Source organism: Halichondria panicea, chromosome 10 (assembly GCF_963675165.1).
Source record: "Halichondria panicea chromosome 10, odHalPani1.1, whole genome shotgun sequence".
NCBI classification, from domain to species: Eukaryota; Metazoa; Porifera; class Demospongiae; order Suberitida; family Halichondriidae; genus Halichondria; species Halichondria panicea.
Window position 1 is genome coordinate 3,409,165 of NC_087386.1, and position 12,720 is coordinate 3,421,884.

Sequence of the window (12,720 nt, forward strand, 5' to 3'; positions counted from 1 at the left end):
TGGCTAAATATAGCATACCGTATAGCGGGTATATTTCGAGGGTATAAATTTTCGCAGATGGACCATTACAAAGGATTTCGTGGATTTTATTTTCGTGGTCTGAGTTCCAGCCTTTTGGCGCATGCGCACATCAACATGCTGCTGTACCTCCACACCGTTAGCCTCGAATCAATATACTGAACATGCCTACTATTCATAAATTTTCGCGGTACAGGCTCAATCCGCGAACATTTATACCCTCGAAATATACCCGCTATACGGTATCCTGCAGCAGTTTACAGTGTGAGTTGCATGCCCTCTTCTCTTCATACGCCCTTGCTATTACATTATACAGCTTTTTATAGGATACATTGGGGGGGGAGATTTGGTTTTGTTGACCACACCCCTTATTACATGCTAATACAGTTACATATTGCACGTATAAATGATGTAAACAATTTCAATTTGGAGGGAAGGTTCACGATAACACATTTACGCCATTGAACATAATTATTAAAAAACATACAATGTCATATTGACCAGGAGCTGGGTCCACCTCTCTCAGCATGATGCGACCAGCTACCATACACGGTACCAGCTAGCATAATTGAAAAAGCGCGTACAAAAAAACCTGCAGTTGCAGTGGAACATCCGAATAACGGACAAGTAGGTGCTATTCCGAGGTTTCCTTTATTGGGAGGTTATACCATAATTATAAGGTTACATTACCCCAAATGTGTTTAATGAGACAATAATGACTGATGAGTATACCTGCATGTAGCCATGGTACAGATTAACTGATTAACTACCACAAATTAATCATTGTAAACTGGAGTTCTCTTTCGTGCAAAGGCGACGTCCGTTGTCCAGAGTGTAGAGGTGTCCGCTATTCGGGATTGCAAGTACACTAGTTAGATGGGAAAAGCAGTTGGCACAAGGCATGCTGTCCGCTACAACAGAGGGATTCGCTATTTAGAGAGTCATGTAGTTATAAGAGGTTCCACTACATAAAACAAAGATCGCCTACAAGTTTCAACGATAACTAGCCTATTTTTTTTCAGTCCATGAAAGTGCTTATTTTTTGTGTCCACACACGATGTCACGCCCCAGCCGATACGTGATACTTGGATAGTTAAGCGGGGCACATAACAATCAAGGCTCGAGCCTTTAGATATGTGCAAAGATTCAAGACAAAAATAGTTGAAGTGACCCGGATAATGTTTTAACGAATTAATTATGGCTCACGCGTTTTGGTGCCGCAAGTGTTTTTCTGCCAAACCACATCCGTAAAACATAGTTTGGGGCAGCCAGCACTGGCCAGTATACGGAAATTGAATAGCGAGTGGCCGTACTTCAGGGTGAGTATTGTGCAGTAACTAAACATCGATTCTAGCTAGCAATCCGTGCCAAACCAAATGGCGAGAGCCGGAATAGCGAGAGTCTACTGTATTACTGTACATGGGGTTTTTAAGTAGCTGATTAGATCTAATAAGCAGTGTATATAATTATAGTGCCATGTCAAGACTAACAATTATCCACTATTGTTTTAGGCTCTCACCCAACAACGTTACTGTCAGAAGACACATCTCCTCTCCAGCTAGTTGCTGACGAAACACTGCTCATGAGCAGCTTGTCAACTAGCAACTCGATCTCCTACTGGGCAGATGACAACAGTATGTGGAATCCTAACTTGATTACTCCCAATCTCCTTATTGATTCCACTGGCTCATTCTCAGAACCCTACCTCCAACAGACCACTCAGGTGGATTTGGCTAGCCCGATGAAAGACTTAATGAATAGTGATGATAACTTCCTTCAGTTGTCCGATTCCTGTATACTAGATGATGACGATGTGTTTTTGTAACCTCATTATCATTCCGTTACACACGGACATCTGATTCAATGTGGCATTTATATTCATGCAGTGCACGGGGTATAATTTTGATATGTAATTATGTGCACTATGTAATTATGTGCACTATGTAATTATGTGCACTTGTTGAGAAGAAGTTATTGCCATAAAGCCTTCACACAACGAGTTATAGCCCAGTACCACAAGCTAGATGCTAAAAAAACAGTTTACATAAGCTAAACCATATCTGTAGGTACAAAGTTCAAATTTTGAAACCCTGATCTAGTGACGCTGATTTTACTGAGGTACATACCGCAATAATCGCATGGAAAAGTAGATATTTGTCATGCTGTAAGGGGTAGCTTGATTATGACATACACTGCCTGTTTGTGTGTCACACATCCTAAAATTTTTCGCTGAGCCAGTCTAGGTTTTCCTGGTTAGCGTCTATAGAATCTTCTGTTTCCTTGATTGTGGTTTACCTGTTCTGCATTTTGTGTACTTCGGAAGCTCTATAGACCAGATCCTTGGAGTTATTAAGTGGCGTCTGGAAACGGAAATACCCTCGTGTAACATCTGCTTTACCAGCGGTATGGGCGTGGTCCGGCTATTTCTACACTGCATAACAAACGATGGGCAGATCCAGGAATTTTGAAAAGGGCAGTTTGGAAAATAAAAAAGGTCAACAGTTTTTTTAAAGCTCAATCAGTGTAGCTTTTCTGACAGTATGACATACATAGTAGCCAGAGATAGCAGAAATGGATGGAATCATCTTGCTTTTCAGCTACAACTAGAGATTTTCTGCATGTGATATGCTGCAATAATTGATTTCTGCTCTAAGCCACACCTACTTTGTGAGCTAGTTTTTATTCGAGTTGGTCAGAAAGGGGGGGCACGTGCCCTGCACTGGATCCGCCACTGCTGAGTATGCCTTCTTTCACGCACTCATCGTATTTTGTGAATAGCATGACACTTAGCACAAACTATATACTTTATAAAGAGCTACACTGAGAGATTTGACAGCAATTCGGAATGGTAATGAGCGAGAATAGGATGTGCAAAAATTGAAGAATTACAGCAACTGCAGAATCAGAAACCCCAAATTTATATTGCCATGAAAGTAAGAATATCATTATCAATCGAACTTAGTAGTAGATTGAGTTACTATTGTCGGCCTCATGGTTTCCAACTTCTTCGTCCCAAATTTCACACTCAATTCTAAAACAATCCTGCAGCAGTATGAAACAGTGATGACCCTAATTTCATACCTCTAAATCACTGTCTATCTCAGAAGATTCATCTGTTGAAGACTCCATCCGGGGCTGAGTTTGGTCCATTTCAACATCTGATGATCTTCATTGACATAGCCTGAGCCACCAATGATTATTCATAGCTGCTTATCAGCGTGTTACATAATTAAGCAAGACAAATCCTGACATAAGCTTGAAACCCGACCTCCCGTCAGGGACGGTCGGGCTCCGCCCAACTAATTAAAGTCGATATCTGCAGCATGTTATATACTGTATAGTGGACAAGTTTCGTGGGGTAAAAAATTTGTTTAACTCGAGAAACGGTAGTTTTCGTGAGTAAAAATTTTGTTTAGTCTCATGGCTGCACGGGATTCCTACGTTCGCCACGCCTACGATAAAATTTCGTGGAGGTCGGCCTGCCCACGAAACTAACGAATATTTTACCCCACGAAAATTACCCGCTATATACGGTATATAATATATAATAGCTAACAAATATGCAAGGCTATGCAAGGCTACAGCAATACTAAACCTGATGCAGTTAGATCTTTTGTGATGGTAAAGGTAGTTTTAGAAACTTAGAAACTTCCCTGTCACAATGAGCACAGTAAAAGGACGTTTTCCGGGTGGCAGACAGATCATGAATAATTAGCAAACTGGGCGGAGCCAGCTCCACTCCAGGCCACGCCCAGTTTGTCACAAGGCCAATTTTTACCTAATGCAACGAAAGCTGCGAAAGATGTAGTCCATGCATCAGCCGCCCTGGATAGTCCGTCTGAGCAATTTAGTCTGAACTTTTTTGGCCAATCAAGGATTGACAAAAAGTATATGCGTTCTCTACAGTATGACGCATAGCTAGCAGCCTAGAGCTATAGTAAGTTGAGTTGACTGCACTAGTGCCGTGCAATCTTTTTCTTGTTCTTTTGACTTGCTCCAAGAAAAACAAAAATTAATAGTCAAGCATTCGCGGTTGACCTTTTGCATGCGTTGGACGTTGAATTCTTCTGGTTTTGACATTGAGTAATGACAATTAACATTCCATTCTAGAGGTCATTCCACAATGACCTCTAGACTAAAGTGGTCAGGCTCGAGGGGTCCGACACTGGAATGTTTAGCGTATAAGATTTCAGAGATTTCACAGAGCCTTCCCCACATGCATCACTGGATAATTCTGTTATTATTGAGTGTGTCTTAACTATATAATTATAGTCCAGCCTAGCTACTGTAATACCTATCAGGAAACATACGTAATTATTATGAATGAACAAAAAAAAAATACTATAGGTATACTAAGCTAGCTAGCTATTATTATAGCTATACAATGTTTACAATGTTTGCAATACCATCTCTTGTTGTATAGTCTATATATCTCTCATGGAACCAATTACCCTCTAGCTTACAATAGCGTCACCATCTTGCTTCCGTCATCTGGGCAACGGCAGTAACAGAAAACTTCAATATTTACTCTTTGTGGACAATCTGGTGCTTCTTAATGGTTCCATCTTTTCTTTTTCGATGCATTGCAGAAAATGCTGTCTTATGGCTTCTTGCTTAAACACATACATACAACACATACATACAACCGAACGCAATATGTGTCAATCCGCAATCAATGTGCCACTGCTACGTTAACATTTAAAACAGACTTGCTCGTGCGTACTATACTTAACTCCGAGATAAAGGTATACAATGATGGTAGATATATCAATCCAGTGATTGCCACGCGTGTGTAAAATTGATCTGACAGACTTCGATTGTTGCAATACTGTAGGCTTCAATCGTGGAAATTGACCTCTCAATAGCACATATCATGTGGTAGCCATTGGAGCAGAGTAACATGTAGATTATTTATTTGTTTCCAAACAGATTTTGAGCTCCTGGAGTTATCATCATCCCCAATAACAATTATAAATTATTCGCATTTCGATGTCAGCAGAAATTCTTCAGTAGTTACAAGTTTTTCATGGTCAGCATTGTACCGTGATAACATACCGTGATAACATACTTGAAGTATTTGTAGCTTGCGATTTGACCTCGATGCAGCTGTTATGTTTGATATGAAACTATTAGAACAATCACTATTATCTGTTAATTCATGTTATGTATCATTTAGATCATTTAGATTGTATCACCCTAGGGTCCGCAATGGGAAAAATAAAAGTGAACGAATCAGTCTTAAACTTCTGCTGTATACTCTAGTACATGATAGCAATACAGCTGCACCTTTAAATCCCAGTTTCCGTTACTATTTTTCTTGCAGTGGTGCTCTAAAGTTCAAAGGTCATAGCAGGCTCTAATAAGTGTCATTTTTGAACAATCTGATCAACTATCATACTAACTTTTGCACTGGATCGATTACTGAATTAACTGGGGGCATATACATCACATATAAACCGAGCAAAGATTCTCACAGGTAGGTATTTCAAGGCTAGCAGCATATAGTAGGTCAAGCATTTTGATAATTTACTTGTAATGTTGTTGAATTTGCAAGTCTCGCATATGGTTTTCAGAAAGTACTAAGCCTAAGTAGTTCATATATCAAATATCAAATGAATTGCTCATTGCTTACCATCTGGCGGGAGGGTGTTTATATTTTAATTAGTGTATGCATCCCATAATTGAACCCCAGTGTCACATCGAACATGGTAGACCCTTTATACAGACACCAGATTGTGTTAGATGATCATACTCTTACTATCTACATTCAGGAACCAAGCAGAAGGTCTCCTTACAATGTCAAAGAGCATTCTACCTGCAAGTCAGCAAAATACACCACTGCAAGCACGATAATTATTTCAAAATAACTTGATTGGATCATCTTATATATAGCTAAAATGCTGCATTTAGGATTAATTTGTCAGATTGTAGTTCATAATAATAATAATGTGTTAACGTTATTTCAATTTATGATTCTAAATTTATGTTAACAATTATGTATCTATAGATTTACTGTAATAACTAAGTCACCAAGCATTAGATCTACAACAATATCAATTCCGCTTGATGTAATTGTATATACATGTGCAAGAGCTAGAAGATTGTATTGAAAAAAGTGATTTACCACCCTTTGTATTGTGAGCAATCTTACCAGTATAATCAGAAATAAAAATTTGAGCACGAGGACACCCATATATAATTAAAGAATGGTACTGTGGCTCTATGGTGGACTACGACACTTTATCGAAGATTTATGAAATTAAATACGATCGAGGGTGAAGAAGAACTATGATATTGTTGTAGATCTAATACCTGGTGACTTCGTTATAGTAGATCTAATAATTTTATATTAAATTGAAATAACGTTAACACATAATTATTATTATTATGAACTACAATCTGACAAATTAATCCTAAATGCAGCATTTTAGCTATAAGATGATCCAATTAAGTTCTTTTGAAATAATTATCGTGCTTGCAGTGGTGTATTTTGCTGACTTGCAGGTAGAATGCTTTTTGACATCGTAAGGAGACCTTCTGCTCGGTTCCTGAATGTAGATAGTAAGAGTATGATCATCTAACACAATCTGGTGTCTGTATAAAGGGTCCACCATGTTCGATGTGACACTGGGGTTCAATTATGGGATGCATACACTAATTAAAATATAAACACCCTCCCGCCAGATGGTAAGCAATGAGCAATTCATTTGATATTTGATATATGAACTACTTAGGCTTAGTACTTTCTGAAAACCATATGCGAGACTTGCAAATTCAACAACATTACAAGTAAATTATCAAAATGCTTGACCTACTATATGCTGCTAGCCTTGAAATACCTACCTGTGAGAATCTTTGCTCGGTTTATATGTGATGTATATGCCCCCAGTTAATTCAGTAATCGATCCAGTGCAAAAGTTAGTATGATAGTTGATCAGATTGTTCAAAAATGACACTTATTAGAGCCTGCTATGACCTTTGAACTTTCAGGCAAATTTTGTAAATTAAAGAGCACCACTGCAAGAAAAATAGTAACGGAAACTGGGATTTAAAGGTGCAGCTGTATTGCTATTATGTACTAGAGTATACAGCAGAAGTTTGAGACTGATTCGTTCACTTTCATTTTTCCCATTGCGGACCCTAATCACCCTTTACCAGTCACACGTGTCTATCAAAAGCCTCGTATTGGAGGTATATTTCTATTGACACTATCAGAACAGTTTAGTACAATTTTGATAGCATAGATAAGTTCCTGCGGCCCACTAGACTGGATTCGGACCCAAGCTCCAGCACGGCTATCTAAAGGCACTGTATATAAAGCCCACCAACGAAGTGTTCGCCCGACATTTGCTGGCTACTCGATGGCAGAAGAGTGGAGAGACAATGGATGAATTCCTCCAGGCCCTCAAGACCCTAGCCAAAGATTGCAAGTTCAAAGATGTCACTGCTACGGTGTACAGAGATGAGTCTGTGCGTGATGCCGGTCTACAGTCCGGTTCTATTCGACAGCGTTTGTTGGAGAATAGTACACTCGACTTGAGCCCGACGCGGCAGCTCTGAAACATATGTTACACCTAATCCACCTACGTTCTCTACTGCAGCTGCTACCTTATCTACTGATGATCCTTCCGAAAGCTGCGGTGTCCGGAACTAAGTGCTACTTTTGCGGATACAGTAAGTCATAAATGCCCCGCTAAAGAAGCTGTTTGCCGAAGTTGTCAAAAGAAAGGGCACTTTGCCAACGTTTGTAGATCCAATCCAGCGAGCAACCGATCAGAACAAAGTAATGCCACGGCGTCTGTGTACCCGACTCTAGCCACGGTCCCTTCCTCCACTCCGCCAACCCTCGAGTACGGTGTAAGTGCCAGGGCTTTGGTGGATTCTTGCAGCTCCGAAAGTTTTATCCATCCCCACCTCGCTGGCACCCTTAACCTCCGCAAACACCTTGTTCGTCGAAGGATATCTATGGCCCAGTCCACACTGTCAGTTGAGACCCTCGGGCACTGTGTTGTCAACCAGGGTTGAATGGAAAAACCTATCCTGGTTTTCGTCTGTCTATCCTTGCAGGTCTCTGCTCTGATTTGATTCTTGGTCTCGATTTCCAGCAGCAACATCAGCTTTCTTCATGGTACCCACCTCTTGAGGTCTGTGGTCTCACCACATTGAAAGTAGAACCTCCTTTTTGCCAATCTAACAGCGGATGTCCACCCAATCGCCACCAAGTCGCGAAAGTTCAGGATAGGAAGTTCATTGATTCCGAAGTGCAACGTCTACTGGGTGAAGGAATTATCGAACCTAGCAAATCTCCCTGGAGGACTCAAGTTGTGGTTACCCGCAACGAAAACCACAAGAAGAGAATGGTTATCGACTACTCGCAAACCATCAATCGTTTTACTCTTCCTTTCCTTTACCGTCAATGCTATAGCCCAGTATTGTGTTTTTAGCACCATCGATCTACGCAGTGCATACCATCAGGTCAGCATTAAGGAAAATGACACACCTTATATGGCCTTCCAAGCTGGTGATGCGTTGTATCAGTTTACGCGTATACCTTTCGGAGTAACGAACGGAGTGGCATATTTTCAGAGAATCATGGCTGATTTAATCACAAGTGAAAAGCTGCAAGGTACCTTCGCCTATCTGGACAACGTAAAAGAAGAGCACGACGAAAATTTGAAGCGTGTTCAAAATGTGGCCACCCAGTGACAAATCACCTACAATGATGCCAGAAGTGTTTTTTCCACTCGAAAACTGGCCGGGGAAGGAGAAGTCAGACCAGGCCTCTCTGCTCCAAATGACATGAAGAGTCTCCGCTGGGTCCTCGGGTTCTCTTCGTACTACTCCCCGTGGATTAAGCACTATTCTGAGAAGATACGACCGCTTACCACCACATCCATCCTCCCACTATCCGGAGAAGCCCAGCTGGCGTTTGAAAACGTAAAACGGGATATCGCCGAATCAGTCATGTGTGCCGTGCCGTTGATGAGGACACCCTTTTCGAAGTCGAAACCGATGCATCTGACTATGCCATCGCAGCTACCCTCAATCAGAACGGGCGACCGGTAGCCTTTTTCTCTCGCATGTTACATGGTCCTGAGATTGGCCATGCCTCCGTCGAAAAAGAAGCAATTCGTCACTGGCGGCACTATCTTACCGGAAGGAAATTCACTATAACAACTGATCAGCGATCAGTTGCCTACATGTTCGACAACAAACAGAAAGGAAAGATTAAAAATGACAAGATTATGCGATGGAGGACTGAGTTGTCGTGCTACCGGTTTGACATTGTTTATCGTCCACCTGACACGTTATCCCGAGCCTGCCATTCCATCTGCTGAGAGCGCTTCATAATTCACTTTGTCATCCTGGTGTCACCCGCATGTGCCACTTTGTGAAAACTCGAAACCTACCATATTCTATTGAAGATGTGCGACAGATGATGACCAAGGCTTGTTGGGTATGTGCCGAAAATAAGCCCCAGTTTTACTCACCAGTTCAATCTCACTTAGTGAAGGCTACTCAACCATTCGAGCGACTAAACATCGATTTCAAAGGCCCATTAAAGTCTAACAACCAAAATGTTTACTTCCTCAACATTATCGATGAGTTCAGTCGATTCCCTTTCGTGTTCCCGTGTAAGGATGTCAGCACACGGAGCGTTATACAGTGCTTACGCCAGTTTTTTCCCCTCTTTGGAATGCCTGCATACATCCACTCTGACAGGGGTGCATCCTTTATGAGTGAGGAACTACGACAATTCCTCCTGAGTAAAGGCATCGCGACCAGTCGAACCACTCCTTATAACCCTGCATGTAATGGACAAGTGGAAAAGTACAACGGAACGGCTATGACGATGGCCCTGGAGACTCGAGGATTACCAGTCACGCGCTGGCAGGATGTACTCCCTGATGCTCTCCACTCACTACGATCTCTGCTCTGCACGGCTACTAATTGTACACCGCATGAGAGATTCTTCAAATTTGAGAGGCGATCTTCCTGCGGGCCAACATGGCTCTCCTCACCTGGTGCTGTCCTACTCAAACGTCATGTTCGAACAAGCAAAAGTGACCCTTTGGTCGACGAAGTCGAGCTGCTTCAGGCAAATCCACAGTATGCTCATATTCGACACCTTGATGGACGAGAAACTACTGTATCCATTCGACACTTGGCTCCCTGTGGAGATACCGAGACCCAACAGTCTCCTGATGACAATACCACTCCCACAACATCTGAGGATACTACTGCCTTGGAGACTCCAGACCAAACTACGTCCCCTCCACTCATAATCCCTGTTCCGGCTACTGAGAATCCGCGAGGTCCTATCGACCCGACTATTGAACCTCCACTTCGGCGTTCGCAACGCCACAGGTCCTCACCTGACTATTACTGAACAATTTGCTCACCTGACTGTTATTGAACATTCGACAGTGAGGGGTGAATGATATGAAACTATTAGAACAATCACTATCCTTTGTTATACCTGTTGATTCATGTTATGTATCATTTAGATCGTATCACCCTTTACCAGTCACACGTGTCATTCTATGCTATCAAAAGCCTCGTATTGGAGGTATATTTCTATTGACACTATCAGTACAATGTTGTGTGTGTTATCTTTGGATTATCGAAAAGACTGCAACCAGTAGCGCTCTTTTGCTGTTCAAACCAGGAACAGAGAACACCAATAGCATCCACTGACAGTTCTACCGAGAACTGTTTGTACTGCTGAGCAAACTGCAAAACCTTTCCTACCCGATTTAAAGCGACACTTTTTAATAATTACGAACCCAAGAGGCACACTAACAAATGGCAGAATTTGTTAACCAAGCATAAACAGGTTGGGGCAGTCTTCCTAGATATCTGTAAAGCTGTACCACACAACCGAATCATCTCATCCCTCTCAAAGATAGGCATCTCAGGTCCACTACTCACATGGTTTAAAGACTAGCCAGAGAGTTGTTCTAGAGGGATGCACTTCGGACCCAACATCAGGAGTCCCCCCTCTGATGTTCAACATCTTTATGAACTCAATCACTGATGTACACCTGTCCCAAGACACAGAGCTCACCCTGTACGCTGATGATATACTCCTGTTCAAACCTATTGATAACCAAACTGATGTAAAAGACCTCCAACAGGATATCAACAGAATCGTGACCTGGATCAATGAGCAAGGTCTCAGCCCCAATCACTCCAAAACCCAGCTCCTTCCAATCACAAGCCATCAACGTAACTGTGCCATCAACGTAACTGTTAATGGCCACCCAATTTCCCCCAGCAAGTCTGTGAAGTACCTTGGTGTGTCAATCTCCAGCAATCTTAACCACATCAGGTCTGTGTGCAAATCGGCCAAAAGACAACTTGGCATGATGCATAGTCACCTCCGACATGCCCCGTCAAAATTAAGACACCAAATCTATAAGACCACTACCCTCCCCAAACTAGAGTACTGCTGTGCGATCTGGGACCCTAGGACCCTAGAGAATGTTCAGAAGTTTGCTGGCAGGGAAGGCACTTAGACTGGTTGCCGCTTACCATCAGAAGAAAAATACAAAAACTAAAAGTATGCTATAATATTCTTAATAACAATTCATGCATACCCTCCAACCTCTTCACGCCCCTGTTTCCCGCACTCATATGTAAGCACTATTGCACACAAGTTTTCCTTTTTTATAGAAGTTATTACTTACTTTACCTAGGTTTATTGTAGATTCTTTTAGATTCTTTTAGTTTTAAAAAGAAATTACATTGTCTTTTTAGTACGTAGTACTAACTAGTTGTCCTTGTTTTGTTTTGTTTGCTTGTTTTGTTTTTGTTGTGTTATATTCTATGTTTCTGTTTTTTTTTTCTTTTTCCTTAATAATTTTTGTTGTCTTGTTTTTAGGTTGACATTTTAGGTTGACATTACCATTAGCTATAAATAAGCTATTTTCTGTCCTTACCTGTATGCAATGCATCAAATATTGTTTAAAGAAGAAAAAAAAACAGCCAGAGGTCGCATCTTTTGGAGGTTGAAAATTATATTGAAAATTAGTCCTGGTGTCGCATATTTAGAGGGTCGCATGTAATTGGAGGTAAAGTTAAGTACTTACCAGGTCAAAGTTCAAACAACAATATTCGATTTTGAGATAGATGCAACAATTCGTGGCTATCACCACTACAAAACAGTGTGTGTAAGTACTACTGTTGTTGGACGGGCATGTTCCCATGAAGTATTCAATAATATTCTGGTCATTCTTAAATAGGGGTGGCAACATAGAAGCTAAAGTTACAGGACCAAAGGCATTTGCACACGATCTAAATCAAGGAGGGCTTGACATTCCATGTAAATATATATTTTGCGGCGATAAAGGATTGGTCAAGAAGGCAGAGAAGTTGTTAGAGAGACTGGATGTGTAGTTCGCAAAAACGATAAAATGTGTACCAAAAAAAAATCTACTCTCTTTGGTTGCATTTTTTACATTTTACATTTTGTGGCATATCTTCTAAAGATATGATCTATTTGAGTGCAGGTACTAAAAGTTCAACTATTGGTGCTTCCATTGGACCACCACCTGTTACATCACATGACATCATCAGTATAAAACGGCTGTCTGAAGATGTGTACTTCCGAAAATATATTAGGAATAGAAGTAGCTTATTTGTTTGATTTGTTTGAGTTAAGATCTGAAATTTGTTGTGCATGTACCTGAGCATATTGCT

At 41.1% G+C, this 12,720-nt stretch overlaps 1 protein-coding gene and 1 long non-coding RNA gene across 2 annotated transcripts in view; one reads left to right on the forward strand and one right to left on the reverse strand.

Moving 5' to 3' along the window:
- The window catches only part of LOC135342388 (T-box transcription factor TBX19-like), a 28,872-nt gene extending 21,904 nt beyond the window's left edge, over positions 1-6,968 (forward strand). The window contains exons 4-5 of the mRNA XM_064539119.1: positions 1,530-5,494; positions 5,790-6,968. Of these exons, the coding sequence (XP_064395189.1) occupies positions 1,530-1,843 (314 nt within the window). The 3' untranslated portion in view covers positions 1,844-5,494; positions 5,790-6,968. The remainder of the gene's footprint in view (positions 1-1,529; positions 5,495-5,789) is intronic.
- The window catches only part of LOC135342395 (uncharacterized), a 72,984-nt gene that overhangs the window by 12,353 nt on the left and 47,911 nt on the right, over positions 1-12,720 (reverse strand). The gene's annotated exons all lie outside the window — the stretch shown is intronic.